We start from the raw sequence: 18,957 nt of genomic DNA, 5'->3' as shown, positions 1-18,957 counted from the left end.
GAGTGTAGAGGTCAGAGCACAGCTTGCAGGAGTCTGTTCTCTCCTCCCACCACGTGGGACCCGGGGAGGGAACTCAGCCATCGGGCTTGGCGGCAAGCGCCTTTCCTCACTGGTCCCTCTCACTGGCCCCGATGTCGGTGAAAAGCTGCTCACGCGTGTGAGGGGCCGCTTGCCACGCCCTCGCCTGTCCCTAACGGAGGGGCTGTGCTCAGGGTCTGCAGTGTTCCTTGCTTGGCTTTCGGTCTTTACCGATCAGGTGCCACAACTCAGAGACACAACCGTATTCATCTGCACCTCGCACTTCCCCCACCCTGACCCACTCACGGCCACTCACCCCATCTTCACACACCCTGCACACCCACGCTCCTGTCGCGCCTTGGCTCGCTCACTGCTCCTCACATTCGTAACTCTGATTCATACCACCTGAGCACGCTGTGCGTACCCACACATTTGTGCCCGCACTCATAAGCTCTCACACACTCAAGCTCACGCTCACTCCCGTGTACCTGCACTCGTGTCGACACCTGTGGACACACCTGCACACTCGCATTCATAACTAACCCCACACCCTCACACCTCATGTTCACACACACATTCGTGACCCTGCACACACAGCATGCACTCTTCCATGAACACATTTATGCAACATACTCATGTCCATGCTCATTTACACTCACACACATACAACACACATCTTCACGTCTACCCACATTTCATATTCACACACCTGCTCGTGTGCATACTCATGTTAACACCCTTCTTTGAGCACAAGATCACACTCATGATCACACTAACCCTAGCACTCACCTCCACACCCACACACGTACGTTATATGCCCAAGCTCACACCCACACACATCTATACTTTTATTCACACTCACCTGGATAGATCATATTCACAGTTTTACACACCTGTGTTCACTCTTGCACACACAACCTCATGTTCACACCTGCCCTTACCCTCACACACATACTTCATGTTCACACATATTCATGCTCCTGCACAGTGAACATTTTTACACAAACACACTCTTGTGCACTCTCACACTCAGGTCCACAGTCCAGCACACATAAACAGTCTTTTCACTCCCACCCACACTTCATATTTGCATTTATTTTCACACCACCCAGTTCACTCTTGTACATATGCACACTTATGCTCAACACCCGCCTTTACACACAATCACACTGATGAGCCCTAGCAATCACTTCCACACCACACATGTCCACTCACACTTCAATAGCTCCACGTTTCCCTCACATTTCACTCCTGCTCCTACACGTGTGCATACTCACATTCATACCATGCCACACTCAACTTCCACACACACAAACACTATCATGTCCACATGAACACTCAATCTTACACCCCCACTTCATAATCAGTCACCCACATGCTCATTCACTTCACACTCGTGCGTTGGCCTGCACCCTTGCACACTCACATAGCCACATTTGTGACACACTGGTCCTAGCACCTCTAACTCACTCATGTCCACATGCTCATGCTCACAAGCACCCATATCCACACTTGTTCACATCTCATGCATGCATCTCGTATCACACCCACCCACTTTCATGGTGCTGACTCCTGCACACACAAGCACAAGCTCATAGTCACACCCACATTCACATCCCCGGACTTAGCCTTCACACTCACACACGTTAACTTCTGCAAACAGGCACACTCCCATGTTCACATCTACCTTGCACACTCCTGCATCCACGCTCCTGCGATCACTCTTGCTCTTGTGCTCACTGCGCCACACCTCCCCCCACACTCATGACATTCTTGTGAGCTCATTCACACGCACACACATTCTCACTTTCATCTGCACTCTTGTGGCTGTGGCTGCACACACCAAACACACACACACAGAGCTGTGGTTGCACACACACTCTCACACTTATCCACACCCTCTTCTCACACCCCTGCAGCTCAACACCGGTGTGTGGTGCCGTGCGGCACCACAGCCCAAGTGAAGTCGGAGGGTCCGGGGACCCCTTCGGCACGTTGGGAGGGAGGAGCAGAGAGCGGGAGAGCGAGCGTGCGAGCCTGTGTCCTTGGTGTGAAATGGTGCAGTTAGCATTGTTAGTGTTGTCTGACCTTGGTTCAACGGGGGGCTGAATGCTTGTCATTAACAATCCAGAGAATCCTCTGCTAGCCAACCAATTAACACGCCCACAGGCACCCCGGGCCCCCCACCCTTCTCCAGTCCCCTGTTACCCTCGACACCCTCGTCAGGCGCCTCCCGCTTTTATGGGACACATTCTTGGCCTAATTGCTCGCGCTATTTTAGACCCACGGAGGAGGTGGCAGGAGGTCTCGCCGCCGCTCACCCCCTCTGTGTCCCCATCGATTCTTTCTAAAGATCTTTTGCTCCGAGGCGCCCACTGGTGCCCAGGATGGCCGACGCTGCCGTCCCTACTGCTTTGGCTGGAACCCAGAGCCAGAGGCTCCTTGGGGTCAGGCCACACTCAGGCACACACGCTGTGCCCGCCCCCACCAGGCGGCACCTCGTAGCCACAGCAGGGGCACTCGGGAGTGTGCAGGGGGCTATGGAGCCAGGGACACTCGATCCGTCCCTGGGTTTGGAGCCTTGCCCTGGGCCTGCAGCCAGGCAGGGCGCAGACAGGAAGAGAGCGTGTTTGCAAACAGGGGCGGCTGCCAGCAAGGGGCTAGGGTGTGTGTGGGGGGGCGAGAAGGAGTGGGGGGACCTGATGGACGAGGGCTGGGGACTGGCGAGGGCTCCTGTCTGACCTACCTCCCCGGCTGTCTTACACAAGCATGCACACGCAAAGTTGGATGGCCAGCGGACCACAGACGTCTGCCGTCTCTCCCTCCTCAGGGCAGCGATTTTTTTTTTTTTAAACGATGCTCTTAGAAACGGTGTGAACTCAGGTCCCCACGCTTTCATAGCCAGCGCTTCACCACCTGCGTCAACCCCCCAGCAGGACCGTGTTTTTCATGACATCGTTACTGCACAGACTTTGATTGGGTAGAATAGAGAGGATTCTTAGAAATAAATGGCTCAGCCGGGCGGTGGTGGCGCAGCCTTTAATCCCAGCCTCAGGAGGCAGAGCCAGGCGGATCTCTGTGCATTTGAGGCCAGCCTGGGCTACAGAATGAGTTCCAGGACTACCAGGGCTACATAGCGAAACTGCGTTATAGAAACTAAAACAAAAAACATTTGAAAACTGGTGAGGTGATATGGCTCAGGAGGTGAAGGGCCCTGCCACTAACGCCTGCCACCATGACAGAACCCACTTCTGCAAAGTGTCCCCCGATCTCCACAGGCATGCTGTGGTGTGAGCATGTCAGGACGAATTCTTTCTTACAATTAAAAACTAAATAGCCACCCGGACACTATTTGGACACCTGCCGTCACAGACCCAACAGGACATTCTTACCCAAGCACCACTTGGCCCTACGACCTCTGTCTCTGTCTCACCATTGCCCAAGAACACTCATCTCTTCCCTAAATGGACAGAGGCACAGCACAAGATCAGTTGCCAGGGGGACTTTATTTGCAGAGGGCAGCTGAGGCAAGAGTACATAAAGTATCTCAGATGGCGGCGGCGGCGGCGGCGGCGGCGGAGGCCGCGGGGGTAGCGGGGTTGTCCCGGCATGCAGGTGGGTGGGAGAAAAAGCTGGAGCAGATTGGAGTGCCGTGAAGCCCCATGAGAGAAGACGGGGTGACGAAGCCAGGAAGACAGTGGTGAAGAGTGGGGAGGCCCCAGTGGGGAGCCCTGGTGATCAGGTGTCTACTGATTTGACTGCTTGCTGTAGGCTGGGCGCTGCTCAGGATGCAGGGTCAGTCCTGCGGGAGCCAGGACCCCACCCTCTGGGAGGGCACACAGTTAAAAGATCCAGCGCACACCAAATAAGTAAATAAAAGGAACACAGCCGGACGGTGGTGGCGCATGCCTTTAATCCCAGCACTTGGGAGGGCAGGGGCAGGTAGATCTCTGTGAGTTCGAGGCCAGCCTGGTCTCCAAAGTGAGTTCCAGGAAAGGCGCAAAGCTAAACAGAGAAACCCTATCTCGAAACAAAAAAAAAAAAAAAAAAAAAATGAAAAAATAAAAAAAAATAAAAAAAAAAGGAACACACAGTAGAGGAGGGGCCGAGGATTGTGAAGTCCAGGGCAGGTGGCTGTCTTACCTGGGGCTTGGGGTGGGGGCGCTACCTGAGGTGGGCGGGACGGTGCACAACTATGCGGGAGAACTGAGCGCGGTGCATGCCTGTATCCCCAGGACTCAGGATTCTGGGGCAGGAGGATCCAGAGTTCAAGACCAGAGACAGCCAGATGGCTCCGAAGGTAAAGGTGCTTGAAGACTGATAAAGAATTCAGTTCCATCGCTGGGCCCAAGTGGAGGAAGAAGAACTGGCTCCCGAAAGTCTCTGACTTTCACAACAACACACACACGCACGCACGCACGCACAGAGCATAAAGGAGGGATACAGACTACACACAGGACGGGCAGGGGAGACTGGAAACGGAGGGAGGCGGCAGCCGGCAGCGCGGGCTAAGCAGGTCTCGGCATGCAGGGCTGCTCCCCCTTTGCAGCCCCGTGGTCTCCCACTCCCATCCCAGCTTACCAGTTCCTCAGCCTCCCCCTCCCTCTGCTTCCAGGGTTGGCCGAGGTAGCCCTTGATGGAGCTCACAGGGTTCCTCTTCCTGGGGTGAGGGTCTAGCAGCCCCCACAGGAGAGTGTCTGCCGCAGGCGATAGGCCGTACCAGGGCTGGGGCCGGTCTTGGGGCTGGCCAGAGGCCTGCCAGATCAGGAAGTCCTCGAAGAAAGGGTCAGCCTCCACCAGGGGCTGGTCCCAGGGGAAGTAGCCGGTGAGCAGGCAGAAGACCAGGACTCCCAGAGCCCAGGCATCCAGGGCAGGTTGGATGGGTAGTCCCTCGGGGAAGGGTGGGGGGGCACACAGCTCAGGGGCCGTGTAGGGGATGGGTGGCCCAGTGAGTCGGAGCAGGGTCCCTCTGGGCCGGGTGTGGCCGAAGTCCGTCAGCTTGACGCGATGGCAGTCTGGGTCACACACCAGCACATTCTCTGGCTTCAAGTCCCGGTACACCAGGCCATGGGAGTGGATGTGCTCCAAAGCTGAGGCCAGCTGGGCTGCACAGCGCTGGACCGCTGGCTGGGGAAGACCCACCTGCAGGGGTCAGAGATAATGAAGGTCCCCTGCCCCCTAGCTGCTGAGGGAAACGGAAGAGGTAGGGATTCTTTCCAACGCCAGGCACAGCTCCTGGAAAAGCTGAGAAGGCTCACAGGTCATGCCAGTGAGGCCTGTGAGCTTTGAGAGACCTGGGAGGCCCGGTGTGAACTTGTTAGTGTGAAGCGCGACATGTGTCCCTAAGGGGTGTGAACCTGTGATACCCGTGAGGTCCAGGGTGAGCCTGTAAGGCCTAGGAGGCCCAGCGGAGCCCATCAGACCTGTGAACCTGTGAGGTCTCTGAGGCCCAGTGCAAGGCTGTCAGGTCTAGTGTGAGCTGGTAAGGCCTCCATGAGTCCGAGCCTGTGAGGCCTCCGAGGCCTAGTAGGAGCCTACAAGTCCCATGAGTTTGCAAGTATCTGAGGCCTAGCGCTGGAACTCATGGACCCCAGATGGGACCCGATGAGCCCATGAAGCCTGTTAACTCCAGCAGGCAGACTATGAGCTTGTGAAGGTTGGTTAATCCCAATAGGACACAGTCAAGGAACGCTAAAATGACCCAACAATTCTAGAAATTGGGGTTAGATGGGGACCAGGGTGGCCTGACACAGTGAGCGTGATCTTGGGGTTCCTTGACTTCCCACAAACCCTGGTGAGGCTCACGAAGGCATACCCAGGGCCGACCTACTCACCTTGGGCTGGATGAAGGTGATGAGGTCCCCGTGGAGAACAGGCTCCGTCAGGAAGCTGTAGGAATTGGCTGACTCAATGCCAATGCCGTAGGCTGCACGATGGCCGGGTGCGTGCCAAGTGAGAGGCCCACGCAGAACTCATACAGGAAGCTACGGAGGGAGGTCGAGGTCTTGGGGAGCTGCTTCAGTGCCAGGGGTGTTCCTAGAGGTGGGGGGCAGATGGAACAGGGATGGATGTCAGAGGTGGGTAGGAGTTTGGGGTCACTGGACCAGCTCTCTTGATCCTCTTCCTAGGCTTCAGGAGGGAAGTTTCCCAAACTCCTCCTTGGCCAATCCTGTTTGCTGCCTACCGTAAATGGCCACCCCCCTACCGCCCGCACCAGCACAGGGCCACCCATGTACACATGTCCATGTTGGTCCACCCACGTGTCCACCCGTGTCCACCCACATGTCCACCCTCACCACATGTCCCACCCACCCACGTCCACCCATATGTCTACCCGCACCCACCCACCCACCCACCCACGTCCACCCACGTCCACTCATGTCCACTCCGTCCACCCACATCCACATCCACCATGTCCACCCATGTCCACCCATGTCCACCCACGTCCACCCATGTTCACCCCCACCCATGTCCACCCACATCCACCATGTCCACCCATGTCCAACCCCAACGTCCACCCATGTCTACACGCCATGTCCACCCATGTCCACGGTCCACCCACACCACGTCCACCACATTCCACCCACGTCACCCACGCCATGCACCCATAATGGCCACCATGCCACCCATGTCCACTCTGCATTTCTCTTCTCAGGGTGAATAAAAACCGAACCTGGAACCTCAGTGAGTCTGTTTTAACTCCCCCTGATGACAATCCCATGTAGGAGGATTTTTTTAATTAATTAAATTTCATTCGTTTATTTTACACCCCTGAAGGGAGTTTCCCTCCCTCCTCTCTTCCCGTTCCCTCTCCTGGCCTCCTCTCTGCACCCCCACTCCCCACATCCACCCCTTCTCTGTTTCTGTTCAGAAAGGGGCAGGCCTCCCATGGATGTCAATAAAACATGGTGTATCAGTCGGAGGTAGGGCTAAGGTCCTCCCCTTGTATTAAGGCTGGGCGAGGCAACCCAGTGTGAGGAATGGGTTCCCGAAAGCCGGCCAGAGGTGGTGCACATCTTTAATCTTCGCACTCGGGAGGCAGAGGCAGTGGATCTCAGTGAGTTCAAGGCCAGCCTGGTCTACAGAGCGAGTTCCAGGACAGCCAGAACTACACAGAGAAACCCTGTCTCAAAACAACAACAACAAACAAACAAGCAAACAGAAAAGAAAGAAATAGGTCCCTGAAAGCTAGCTCAAGCATTAGGGACAGTCCTGATCCCACTGCTAGGAATCCCACAAACAGAACAAGCTACACAACTGTCACTCATAGGTGGAAGGCCTAGGTTGGTCTGTGCAGACCGTGGGAGGATTTTTTTTTTTCCTTTTCTGAGGTAGGGTCTCACGTATTCCAGCCTGGCTTCTGGCTCCCTCTTGGCTGGGGATGCCGTTAAACTCCGGATCTTCCTGTCTCACAGGTGTGATTGTAGGTATGGCCCACCCCGGCTGGCACAAAGACCTGTTTGAGACACCTGGGGAAACTGCAGAGTCCAGGGCAACAGGTCCAATCAAGGAGTCATGATCCGAGTCCACGAGAGAAACCACTTCCTAGATTCTCCCTCCAAGGTAGAAACTTTTAGTGTCAAGCTTCTAGCCGTCAGCGATTATTTCTTACGCTTATCTTAAGAACTAACGCAACCACGGGTTGTGCTGTGTGAGTCAGGCAGGCTGCCAACTTTCTCTTTTTTGTATGGCTGAGGATTGATCTTAGGGCTCAGGCATGCTGGGCAAGTGCCCACCACGGAGCCATGGCCCTGACCCTCAGTGGGGGCTTCTAGGCAGGGCTCTATGGAAGAATGATGTCTTTCCCTGCTCACTGAGAGATTCTGGGTCAACCGCTTATCACTGGGCCACGTCCCCCGCCTCTCACTGGTACAGTCTAGACAAGCACTGGAGCCCTGAGCCAAATCCTCAGACTTCTTTTTACTTTTTGCTTTGATATAAGTTTTCACTAAGTTTTTTGGGAGGCCTCGCATGAATTTCTGCAGCCTCAGATAGACCCTGACTGGCCATCCTGCTTCCTCAGCCTCCCGTATGGCTGAATGACAGGCATGGCTGCCTCTTTAGACACCCGCCGTTCAACTCCGCACACTCCAGCCTGAAGAGGCAGTGTCTTCTCAGCTGTCTTGGCTTCCCACCACCCCCTGGTTTTCGTTGTGTGGTGTGCGTGTGTTGTGTGTGTGTGTGTGTGTGTGTGTGTGTGTGTGTGTGTGTGTGGACTGAACGGGCCTCAGGCATGCGAGGTGAGCAGTGCCCTGTCCCTGAGCCACAGACCCCCACCTAGTGTTCTGAAGGTCTCTGCTCACTTCCCACTGCACTATGAACATCTCAGCGCCGCCTCCATCTTTACACCCGGGGCATCGTCCAGCACAGCGGTTCTCACCCTTCCAATGCTGCGACCCTCTAACATGGTTCCTCAGGTGTGCTGACCCCCCCCAAACACAAAATTATTTTTGTCATTACTTCATAACTGTAATTTTGATGCTGTCACGAATCATCGTGTAAATACCTGTGTTTTCTGACGGGTCTTAGGTTACCCCTGTGAAAAGGTCGTTTGCCCCCCCAAAGGGTCGCGACCCACAGGTTGAGAACCATGGATCTAGCATGAGGCTGGGCACTCAGGGGTGTAACTCATATGTCCAATGGAACCAAGCAGCTGAGGTTGGTTCTCACTCACCATCAGTGCCTCCATTCCCCCGCTGTTGTTCTCTCATTCTGTTTCCCTCTGTGTTATGGGTCAAATCGGATTCCCTCAAATTCAAACAACGGAAGTCAAATTCCTAGGATCCCACCCCCCACCCCATCTCACCCCGGCAAATGAGGCTGTGTTCAAAGATAAGGTTCTCTCCTTCCTTCCTTTTTAGTTTTTGAGACAAGATCTCTCTGGGTAATCCCACCCACCCTGGAACTCCATTGACCACACTGGCCTCAAATATGGTCTTTTGTATTTATCATGCATTTTTTGTGTTGTGTGTGTGTGTGTGTTTGTGTGTGTGTGTGTGTGTGTGTGTGTGTGTGTGTGAGTGAGCATATGCTGTGTGTGTCGGGGCGGGGGGATGCCTACAGAAGAAGGTGTCAGATTCCCTGAAACTGGAGTCACAGGTGGTTGTGAGTTGCCTGATACTAGGAACTGAACTCAAGTCCTCTGCAAGAGCAAGAAGTATTTTTTTTTCCCTTTTCAAGAAAGGGTTTCTCAAACTGGAGAGATGGCTCAGAGGTTAAGAGCACTGACTGCTCTTCCAGAGGTCCTGAGTTCAATTCCCAGCAACCACATGGTGGCCCTCAACCTTCTAATGAGATCTGGCGCCCTCTTCTGACCTGCAGCCATATATGCGGCAGAACATTGTATACATAATAAATAAATCGAGAGAGAGAGAGAGAAAGTTTCTCTGTGTAGTTTTGGAGCCTGTCCTGGAACTTGCTCTGTAGCCCAGGCTGGCCTCGAACTCAGAGATCTGCCTTCGAGTGCTGAGATTAAAGGTGCGCGCGCACGCACACACACACACACACACACACACACACACACACACCCAGCACAAGAAGCACTCTTAACTGCAGAACCGTCTCAGAGACATCTCTCCATCCTCTCCTTCTTTGTTTTCAGTTTTTATTTTATGTGTATGAAGTGTCTGTCTACGTGTATGGATGTGCATGCCTGGTGTCCACAGATGTCAGAAGGCATCGGAGCCTATGGAATTGAATTCACGTATTTTTTTTTCCTGCAAAAGGAAAAATGATTTTTAACTACGGAGCCATCTCTTTAGCCTTAGCCTTCGAGAGAGAAGAGAGAGAGAGAGAGAGAGAGAGAGAGATAACAGATAGGTGGTTAGATACCATCAATGAATATGCACAGAAGGTGAACATGTAGGTCACAGGACAACTCTGTGGAGTCAGTTTGCTCCTTACACCTTGATGTGGGTTCCAGGGATCCAACTCAGGTGGTACTATCTCCGAGGCAATGCCTTCACCCTCCCAGGCATCTCAGCGTCCTGTGGGTGAGGCCACTGAGCACTCTTGCCTCTGCTCCCTGAGTGCTGGACTCACAGGTGTTTGCCCAGCAGGATGTCGAAATTTGATGAGATGCTTTGGTTTTGTCCGGAAACGGGTATTGAACCTAGGGCCTCCCAGACACCAGGTAAGCACTCACACCACTGAGCTACATCCTCAGCCCTGCCCACCCGCTCTCTCTCTCTCTCCTTTCTGAGACAGGGTGTCTTGGCTTGCAGATGGCTGTCTTCAAGCTGAGTCCTCACACAGTCCTGACTCCTACTCTCTTCTTGAAGGATACCAGGCAGATTGTATTGGTGTCCACACAAATAGCCTCATTTTATTTCTTTAAATCAGCGTTCTCAACCTTCCTAATGCTGCGACAACCCCACCATATAAAATTTTCATTGCTACTTCGTAACTGTAATTTTGCTACTGTTATGAATTGTAATGTAAATATCTGTGGTTTTGTTTGTTTTTTTTTTATTTTTTATTTTTTTTTTTGGTTTTTCGAGACAGGGTTTCTCTGTGTAGCTTTTGTGCCTTTCCTGGAACTCACTTGGTAGTTCAGGCTGGCCTTCACAGAGATCCACCTTCTGCTTCCTGTGCTGGATTAAAGGCGTGTGCCACCACCGCCACCACCCAGCTTGTTGTTTTTTTGAGACAGGGTTTCTCTGTGCAGCTTTGGAACCTGTCCTGGAACTCACTCTGTTGGCCTTGAACTCACAGAGATCTCCTGCCTCTGCCTCCCCAGTCTGAGATTCAAGGCATGCGCCACCACCGCCGGCAATATCTGTGCTTTTTGATGATCCCTTAGGTGACCCCTTTGAAAAGATTGTCTCTCTAAAGGGGTCGCGACCCACAGGTTGAGAACTCATGACCTAAAGGCATCATCCTCTTGGCAGATGGCATGCCCCGAATACATGAAACCTCTGGTTCCATCCCTCAAACGACATAAACTGGGCCTGGAGGTGCACTCCCGTAATCCCAACACTCAGGGGAGGCAGAGGCAGGAGGATCAGGAGTTCAAAGCTAGCCTCAGATACATGGCAAGTCTGAGGCCACTGTGGCAGCAGTAGGAAAGAGAGAGAGGAAGAAGGAAGGAAGGAAGGAAGGAAGGAAGGAAGGAAGGAAGGAAGGAAGGAAGGAAGGAGGAAAAAAAGGAAAGTTGGAGCGATGGTTCAGGGGTGGAGAACAGTGGGTCTTCCAGAGGACTCAGGTTTGATTCCCAGCACCCAACATGGCTGCTAAACAATGATCTGTAACTGTAGTTTTAGGGAATCGAATGCCCTCTTCTGGCCTCTGGGGGTACTGCATGCAATGGTGCATAGACATGCATACAGGCAAAACACCCATACAGTAAAAATAAAAAATGAGCCGGGCATGGTGGTGCACGCTTTTAATCCCAGCACTCGGGAGGCAGAGACACATGGATCTCTGTGAGTTTGAGGCCAGCCTGGGCTACAGAGTGAGTTCTAGGACAGCCAGGGGATACACAAGAGAAACCCTGTCTCAAAAAACATAGGAGGGAGAGAGAGAGAGAGAGAGAGAGAAGAGAGATGAGAGGAGAAGAGAGAGAGAGAGAAGGAGGAAGGAAGGAAGGAAGGAAGGAAAAAGGTTAGAAAACAAACAAACAAACAAACAAACAAACAAACAAGAAGCTGTTACTCTTCCAGAGGACCAGAGTTCAAATCCAGCAGCTCACAACCAACCACCTGTAACTCCAGCTTCGGGGACCTTTCGCGTCCCCGGCTCTCTGGACACTGCACTCATGTGCACAGTTGCCCCGCAGGCCCTCCCATTGCCGTATGCACATAAATTGTCAATAAAAGTTTAAGAAGAAAGAGGAAGGGAAAGACAGCTGTCACAGTAGACACAAATCATGTGGTTTCAGACATCCCAGGAAGTGCAGAGGGGTGGGCATGGCTGTACGATGGAACATCATTAGTTTTTTTTGGTATGTGTGTGTGTGTGTGTGTGTGTGTGTGTTTGTTTTAAGTACGAACAGGTTTCTCTTTTCTCCCTTCTTTTTAATTTCACACTGGCTGATTGTGTGTTTGTTGGGAGGAGGGCTGGAGGTCGGAGGACACCCTGGGGCAATCGGCTCTTTCCTTGCACCGTGCAGGTAGGATCTGGGGAACTGAACTTTGTGGCAAGCGCCTTTAGCTGCTGAGCCATCCTGCCTGGCTTTCTATTTTTGAAACAGCCTCTAATGTAGCCCAGGCTGGCCTGAAACTCTGGATCTATCGTAGGATGACTTCAAACTCCTGATCCTCCTGCCTCTACCTCCAGGGATTCTATCTCAGGATACCGGGGTTACAAGTATCAGCCACCATGTCCGGCTTTGTTTGTCTGAGACAGTTATCTTGCTACGTAGCCATGGCTAACCTGGAACTCACTATGTAAATCTTAGGCCAGATTCATAGCAACCTCCCCGCCTCGGCCTGATGAGATTATGCAGGCACACACCATAATGCCGGGCTTTCTATCTCTTCAAAGGAGAGAGCTGGGTTAAAGGAACCCCCTAAAACACAAAGCTTAGAAATAAAGTGAGGAGGGAAGACCTGACTCACGTTATAAGACTCCCTAGCCTTGGCTAGCTCGTCTCAAATCTTGCTCAGATCTACCCTCTGGCATTCCCGGGCCCAGGATCCAGTACCTTTCTGCCGGTGAGTAACCAGCAGGACGCGACCGAACCGGCCCTGGCCCAAGGGACGGACTTCCTCGTACAACTGCTCCACCTCAGTGCGGACCAGGGTCTGGGCGCTCAGAGCCATCATGTCCTCCAAGGCCAGCGCAGTCTCCTGGCCCTGCTCCAGCTCCTCTACGGTGAGGCCCCCAGGCCTTCGTCACCCCCGTCTTCCGCGGCTGCTCCTTCCATCACCCCGTCCTCTGACTGCTTGCCCGGCATTTCTGCAAGACAGACGAGGAAAGTGACCCAGGACCCAGAGGTCGCTAGCCTGTGCCCAGTGGAGGGAGAGCAAGGTAACCAGACCCCTGGGTCTGATGGAGGAGGGCTGAGGTCTGGCCTCCTGGGTCTCAGGAAGGGAGGGCTGGCGCCTGGACCCATGGGTCTGAGTGAGGAGGGCTGAGGTGTGAAGGAGCCGTCTGGGCCTGCACTGATCGCCAGTTCTCATTGTGACTTACTTCCATTCTGTCAGAGGACCCCAGGAGTGGGGAACAGTCAGTGGTGTGAGGTGAGGTCAACTGAGAGGTCAGATGCCCCCCCCCCCACTGCCACCTGGTGCCTGGGAGTGTAAGATGAACCAAGCCATTGAGACAACGCCCCCATCTTGTTTCCAAAGCAAACAGACTGGGGCCCCAGAGTGGAGCAGCAGTTCCCTCCAAAGAGCAACAGGTGCTCTCTGCCTCCAGGGAAGGGTGGGGCTCTACGCGGCTTGAGACATCAGGGTCCTGCCGGAAGCTGGCGCTCGGACCGGTCCCCAGTCCTTCAGCCCTCAACCATTTTGTGGTCCAAGTCTCAGAGCTCAGCGGCTCCTCCCTAGACTCAGGGCTCCAGACCCCAGCTCCCCTCCAACATCTAGAAATATAGACCCCAGCCTTCCTCCTTCACATTAAGGGCCAGCCTCCTTGCTCAGACTCAGGAGTTCAGACCCCGTCCATCTACCCTCAGATGCAGGGTCCCTGACCCCAGCCCCCCTCCCTCAGACCCAGGGGCCCAGCCCTCAGCCCTCCTCCCCCAGACCCAGAGGTCCAAACCATAACTTATTACTGCCGGGGAACTTCTATGACTCACACAACTTGGGGGCTTGGACCCTGGCCCCAACACTCAAGCACTCGATGGCTTCAAGATCTTCCTTGTCCTGTTGAGGGTCCAGGACTCTTACCACCTGTTTCCCTAGTTCAACTGCAGCCTACCTCAAGCCGGTTGACCTTGCCCTACTTCTGACCTGGGCTGAGAGCTCCAGACCTCACCTTCTTCAAGGCTTGTCTGACCCCTTTCTGCCTACTGAGGTTAGTGCCCTGCACTTCGGGGCTCCTGCCAGCATCGGCTTGCCCGGGAGCAAGTCCCGCCCCCACCTTGGGGGGTCGTAAAGCCCCACCCTCTGCCCCGCCCCTTCTGCCCCCACTGGGGGCAGAGCGACACCGTGTGTTGAATCCTAGTACTGACTGTGGTTCAACAAAGGGCCCAGATTTGGGGTGGGGGGTGTGTGTGTGTTCAGCTCTCCTTCCTGGGACTACCCAAGAGTCCTGGTAGCCTTCCTTCCTCAGATGCAGAAGTCCAGACTCCCCTCCTCCCTCACGTTCGGGGTCCATGCCTTCCTTCCTCAGTGGAGGATTCTAGAAAATCAGCCCACCTATCAGACACCGAGGTCTAGGTCCACCCTTTCTCTCTCATATCCAAGCCCTTAGCCCTCATCCCTCAGATCCAAGGGTCGAGGCAGCCTTCTCTCTCAGGCTCAGGACTCTAGACCCAGCCCTCTTCCCTCAGATTGAGGGTTCAGACCCCAACCCTCCTTCCTCAGACTCAGGAGTCAGGCCTCATCCATTAACCCTCAGACCCAAGGTCCAGGACCCCAGCCATCCTCCTTCAGGCCCAGAAGCCCAGGACTATAACTGCCTTCCTCAGTCCCAGGGATTAGCCCCTCCTCGATCCAAGAGACTAGGTCCGAGACCTCTTCTCTCTGACCCCGGGATCGGATCCCAGCCCTCTTCCTTCAGATCTAGGAGGCAGACGGTAGCCTCCTCCCTCAGACGGTCTCATCTCTCCTTTATCCTGGCCCCATTTGGTCTGCTCCCCAGCCTCTGCTGCCCTGCCCTGTTGGCGGACACAGATCTTCCCAGAGGTATGTCCAAGAGCCCCAGACACTAGGGTCCTGTTTAGGGACAAAATGAGACAGGATTCTAAAATGATGTCATGAGAAATGACCTCAGACCAGGGGCCAGAAACAGGTGGTGGGGCAGCTGGGGCTCAGGAGTGACTTCCCCCTTCCTCTGGGACAGCTGCACTGTCTGGTGGGCTTCAGGCATTGACGATGCGGGTTCATTTCATGGTCCAAACACACTTTTTTTTTGTAAGTATTTTAAGTTTTACAAAAACAGTTGCAAAAGGTCCTTTGGACCCCTCCCCCGCTCCCCCCCCCCCACAGGTCAGCATCTCACCCAACATTTAACACTGAGTTAGCAACGCTCCTAACAACAGTTGTCCTGTCTACCCTTTTGCCTTCAAGGTCCTTTTCCTGTTCCCAAGTCCAAACCGGGGCACCATGGTGCATTTAGGGAACTCACTTCTAAATCTAGAAAGTGTAAACTCTGGCTTGGGGCACGTAGCTCTGTTTGCAGCATTTGCTCGACCTGCACAAAACTCTGGTGGCTCAAATCTCCAGCGCTGTGTAAATCGCCATGGTGGCACAGGTCTGTAATTTCAGCACTTGGGCGTGGGGGCAGGGGATCAAAAGTTCAAGGAGGATAATCAAGGTTATCCATCCTCCATTCCATAGTGAGATGACATCCTGGGATACACGAGAACTTGGTGTTTTTTAAAGTATAAGTTCCTGTGATGTTTGTAGTTCCTACCCCTCCGCTGGATGCTGGGACGTGAAGCACACTGAGCTGGGGTCTGTGTGCTGTTTGAGAGAGAGGAAGACCCATGGAACCAGCCCTGGCTCTCGTGATCGATGGGTCCTTGAAGAAAGATGGAGCTGGGATATTTGAGCCAGATAGATTACTTGGGGCTTTGTGGAAACAGAAAACGGAAGGGTTTAGAAACGAGAAAAACAAAAAAACACAAGCACGTCGCAGCAGTTGGTGATAAGGAAAGGAAGGACAGACACAGATGGCTGGGAGGACTTCAGGGATGGGGACCAGGTCTGTAGGCCAAGAAGGGAGCAAAGTGTGCCAGGTGGAGCAAATAAGGTGTGCGAGTGCCTTTCGGCAGTGATGTGTGTTGTGTGTGTGTGTGTGTGTGTGTGTGTGTGTTAACTTCAGAATACATATATGATTCCACAATGGAACCAACACGGAGCCCAGGAAACACTAGATCAACATAACATCGGATCCTACATGTTCAGGTTTTGTGCCTCAGCTGGTGGGGGCCATCCAGGTCTTAGGGGAGAAGAGTGGTCCCATCAGAATTCATGATAAGCAGTCAGTGATTCAGAGATACAGAAATACAGCTGTGGGAGGAACAGAAACTTTCATCGGGACGGTGCTCAGGGTCAGGGGATGAGGAGGTTCAGTTGATAGGGGGCCTGCCCTAGCGTGCAGGAAGCCCAGGGTTCCATCTCTACCCAGAACCCCAAAGACAGTGTGGAGATGCACGCCTGTAATCCCAGCACTGGGGAGGCAGAGGCAGGAGGATCGGAAGTTCAAGGTCGTCTATCTGCATAGTGGGTTTGAGGCCAGTTTGGGATACACGAGACTGTCTTGGAAGGAAAATCAGCATGAGAAGGAGGAGTGGGGAGAAGGAAAGATGATGAGGAGAGGAGAAGAGAGGAGGAAGGGAGGAGGGGAGGGAGAAAGATGGGACAGAATGAAGGAAGAAGGACGAAAAGTGAGATGGGGGGAGGAGTGGGAGGCTGTAACAGCGGTACACAATCCGGACCCTGAGTCCTCAGTTGTGTGTGTGTGTGTGTGTGTGTGTGTGTGTGTGTGTGTGTGTGCCCTGCAGGTGGGGATTACACTTCCAAGTCCAGCCTTCGTCAGGCAAAAGTGAAGTGTTCCCTGTCTTCTGGTCATGATTGTCACCTTTCCCAGGTGGCCTCGAGGCTGCTTAGGACACTCTAGCCAAGGTTCTGACCACCTCTCTCAGTCACCTGGTTAGGAGCCCCTATTGCCTGTCCCCACCCTCCCACCATCTTTAATTTCATCTTCCTCCTCCTCTGTCCACTCCTCCAAACTCGATCCTCCCTCTTCTTCCTCCTCATCTTCATAGGACACGACGCCCAAGCTCCCAGACTCCTCTCCACTCCCCCGGAGACCCCAGTCGTCCCCTAGAACGTCCAGCACAGCCAGCGAGGGCTCCTAGTCTCAGGATCCAGGTCCAGAAGTCCCTGGAGCAAGGTCAGAGCTGGGGGTGCAAACTGGTCCCAGGTGCCGGTGGCCGAGGGGGCTGGGCTTAGTGGTCATCCAGCCGGCAAAGGCCTCGAACTCAGGATCAGGGGCCAACGCTATGTCCCAGGGGAAGCAGGCCGTGGCAGCACAGAAGAGAAGTACGCCCAGGGCCCAGGAGTCACGGCCGGCCTCAAGGGCAGGGTGCTCGGCGGTAGCAGGAGGCAGAGTTCAGGCGTGCCGTGGGCAGAGGTACTGGCGGGGCAGGGGTCGGGCTGCCCTCAGGTCGGGTCAAACCCAAGTCACCCAGGGCTACTCTGTTGCAGTCAGGGTCGAAGACCAGCACATTGTCCGGCTTGACATCTGCATGCACTAGCCCCCGGCCGTGGAGGAAGTCCAGGGCTCCAGCCAGCTGGGCCGCTACCCGCTTCACCATCAGCTCTGGGAGGCCCTGAGGTTGGGGAGAAAGGAAAAGGGACATGCTGTCTTCTCGCTTCACCATCCTGGACGTAGCTCTTGATTCCCAAGGATTCTGAGACTTGAGGTTTGACCCAGAGCCCCCAGAGCCCCCCAATATCTCCACAAACATGCAAAGTCCTGCAGATCAGCCACCCTTTATCGGTCCCTCCACTGACTCCCAACAGAACCCCACTTCTCATCGGAACTTATTCCTCTCTGTTTCTGTCTCTGTGCCCCTCTCTGTGTCTCCATCTCCGTCTCTGTCTCTCTCTCTGTGTCTCTGACTCTGTCTCTCTCTGACACAGGGTCTCAGGTAGACCAGACTGGCCTCAAATTCACCTATCCATCCATCCAGTTAGTCATGCAGACAACCATGCAGCCACCTACCCATCCATACAACATGCATGCATTCATCTGTCCGTCCATATACCTAACTAACCATGCAGTTATGCGTTTATACAGCTATCCATGTGGCCATCCACGCAGCTATTTATCCATCCATGCATCCACCCATGCATCCACACAGTCGTCCATCCACCCATGCACCACACAGTCGTCCATCCACCATGCATCCACACAGTCGTCCATCCATCCATGCATCCACACAGTTCCATCCATCCATGCATCCACACAGTCGTCCATCCATCCACCATCCATGCATCCACACAGTCGTCCATCTATTCATGCATCCATAAGTCATCCATCCATCCATGAATCCATCCATCTACACATCAAACTAAGCATCCAGGTGTTCATCCATGCATGTATGCACTCATCCATCCACCCATCCACCTAACAACCCATCCATCCGTCTACCCACTCATCATCCTTCCACCCAAACATCCACCCATCTCCCCTCCCCCTCCCTCTCATCCTTCCTTTTGCTTACCCCTAACTCTATCTCAAATCCAAAGTGCCAACCCCTCAATATCTCCATGCACCCGATCTCCAAATATAAGAGGGGCTAGACTCTCCTGGGTTCAGTCCTGACCTAGTATCCTTTCTAGAGGAAAGTCCACTTCAAGCCTCCGCAAGTCAGCCTGCAGAACAGCCTTTGCCAACCTGCCCTTGTTGACAGTATCACCCCTGCTTTCCCTCTATAACCACGGCCCACCTATGACCAACCATAAACCCTTCCATCCCATCCATCCATTCCCACTTCCCAATCTCCATGCCAGCTGGAGCCTCAAATCAGTCTATACGCCATCCCCAAGTAGCCACAATCCATCCCCAACCCTAGAGCCAACCCAGCTCCTCCCTTCGAAGCTTGTGTTGGATGGTCATATGGATCAGTGCTGGGGTCAGGCAGGCAACCGTGTTGAGACTTAGAAACGGGGAGGTCATTTGGGGTCTCAGGGTGATCTCAATGGAGCACTGATTTGGGGTTAGGAACTGAGGGGACCTGAGCAGTTCTATCCAGCCTTGCCTTCTCCTGGAGCATTCCGCTGAGATCCCCACAGGGTGCATACTCCTGGGCAAAGGCAA

At 53.8% G+C, this 18,957-nt stretch overlaps 1 protein-coding gene and 1 pseudogene across 1 annotated transcript; both read right to left on the bottom strand.

The window, feature by feature from the left end:
- Window positions 1-4,379: 4,379 nt before the first annotated feature.
- On the bottom strand, window positions 4,380-14,010 carry LOC114684833 (serine/threonine-protein kinase SBK2-like). The gene is given in 7 exon segments (XM_037201670.1): window positions 4,380-4,581; window positions 4,583-5,160; window positions 5,853-5,950; window positions 5,953-6,054; window positions 12,662-12,844; window positions 12,847-12,915; window positions 13,760-14,010. Coding segments are annotated over 6 exon segments (1,083 nt in total). The 5' UTR covers window positions 12,914-12,915; window positions 13,760-14,010; the 3' UTR covers window positions 4,380-4,526.
- Window positions 14,011-16,771: 2,761 nt separating this feature from the next.
- The window catches only part of LOC114684832, an 8,938-nt pseudogene continuing 6,752 nt past the window's right edge, over window positions 16,772-18,957 (bottom strand).

This window comes from Peromyscus leucopus, unplaced genomic scaffold, assembly GCF_004664715.2.
Source record: "Peromyscus leucopus breed LL Stock unplaced genomic scaffold, UCI_PerLeu_2.1 scaffold_1057, whole genome shotgun sequence".
Classification (NCBI taxonomy): domain Eukaryota; kingdom Metazoa; phylum Chordata; class Mammalia; order Rodentia; family Cricetidae; genus Peromyscus; species Peromyscus leucopus.
This window is presented reverse-complemented; position numbering and strand designations above follow the sequence as displayed.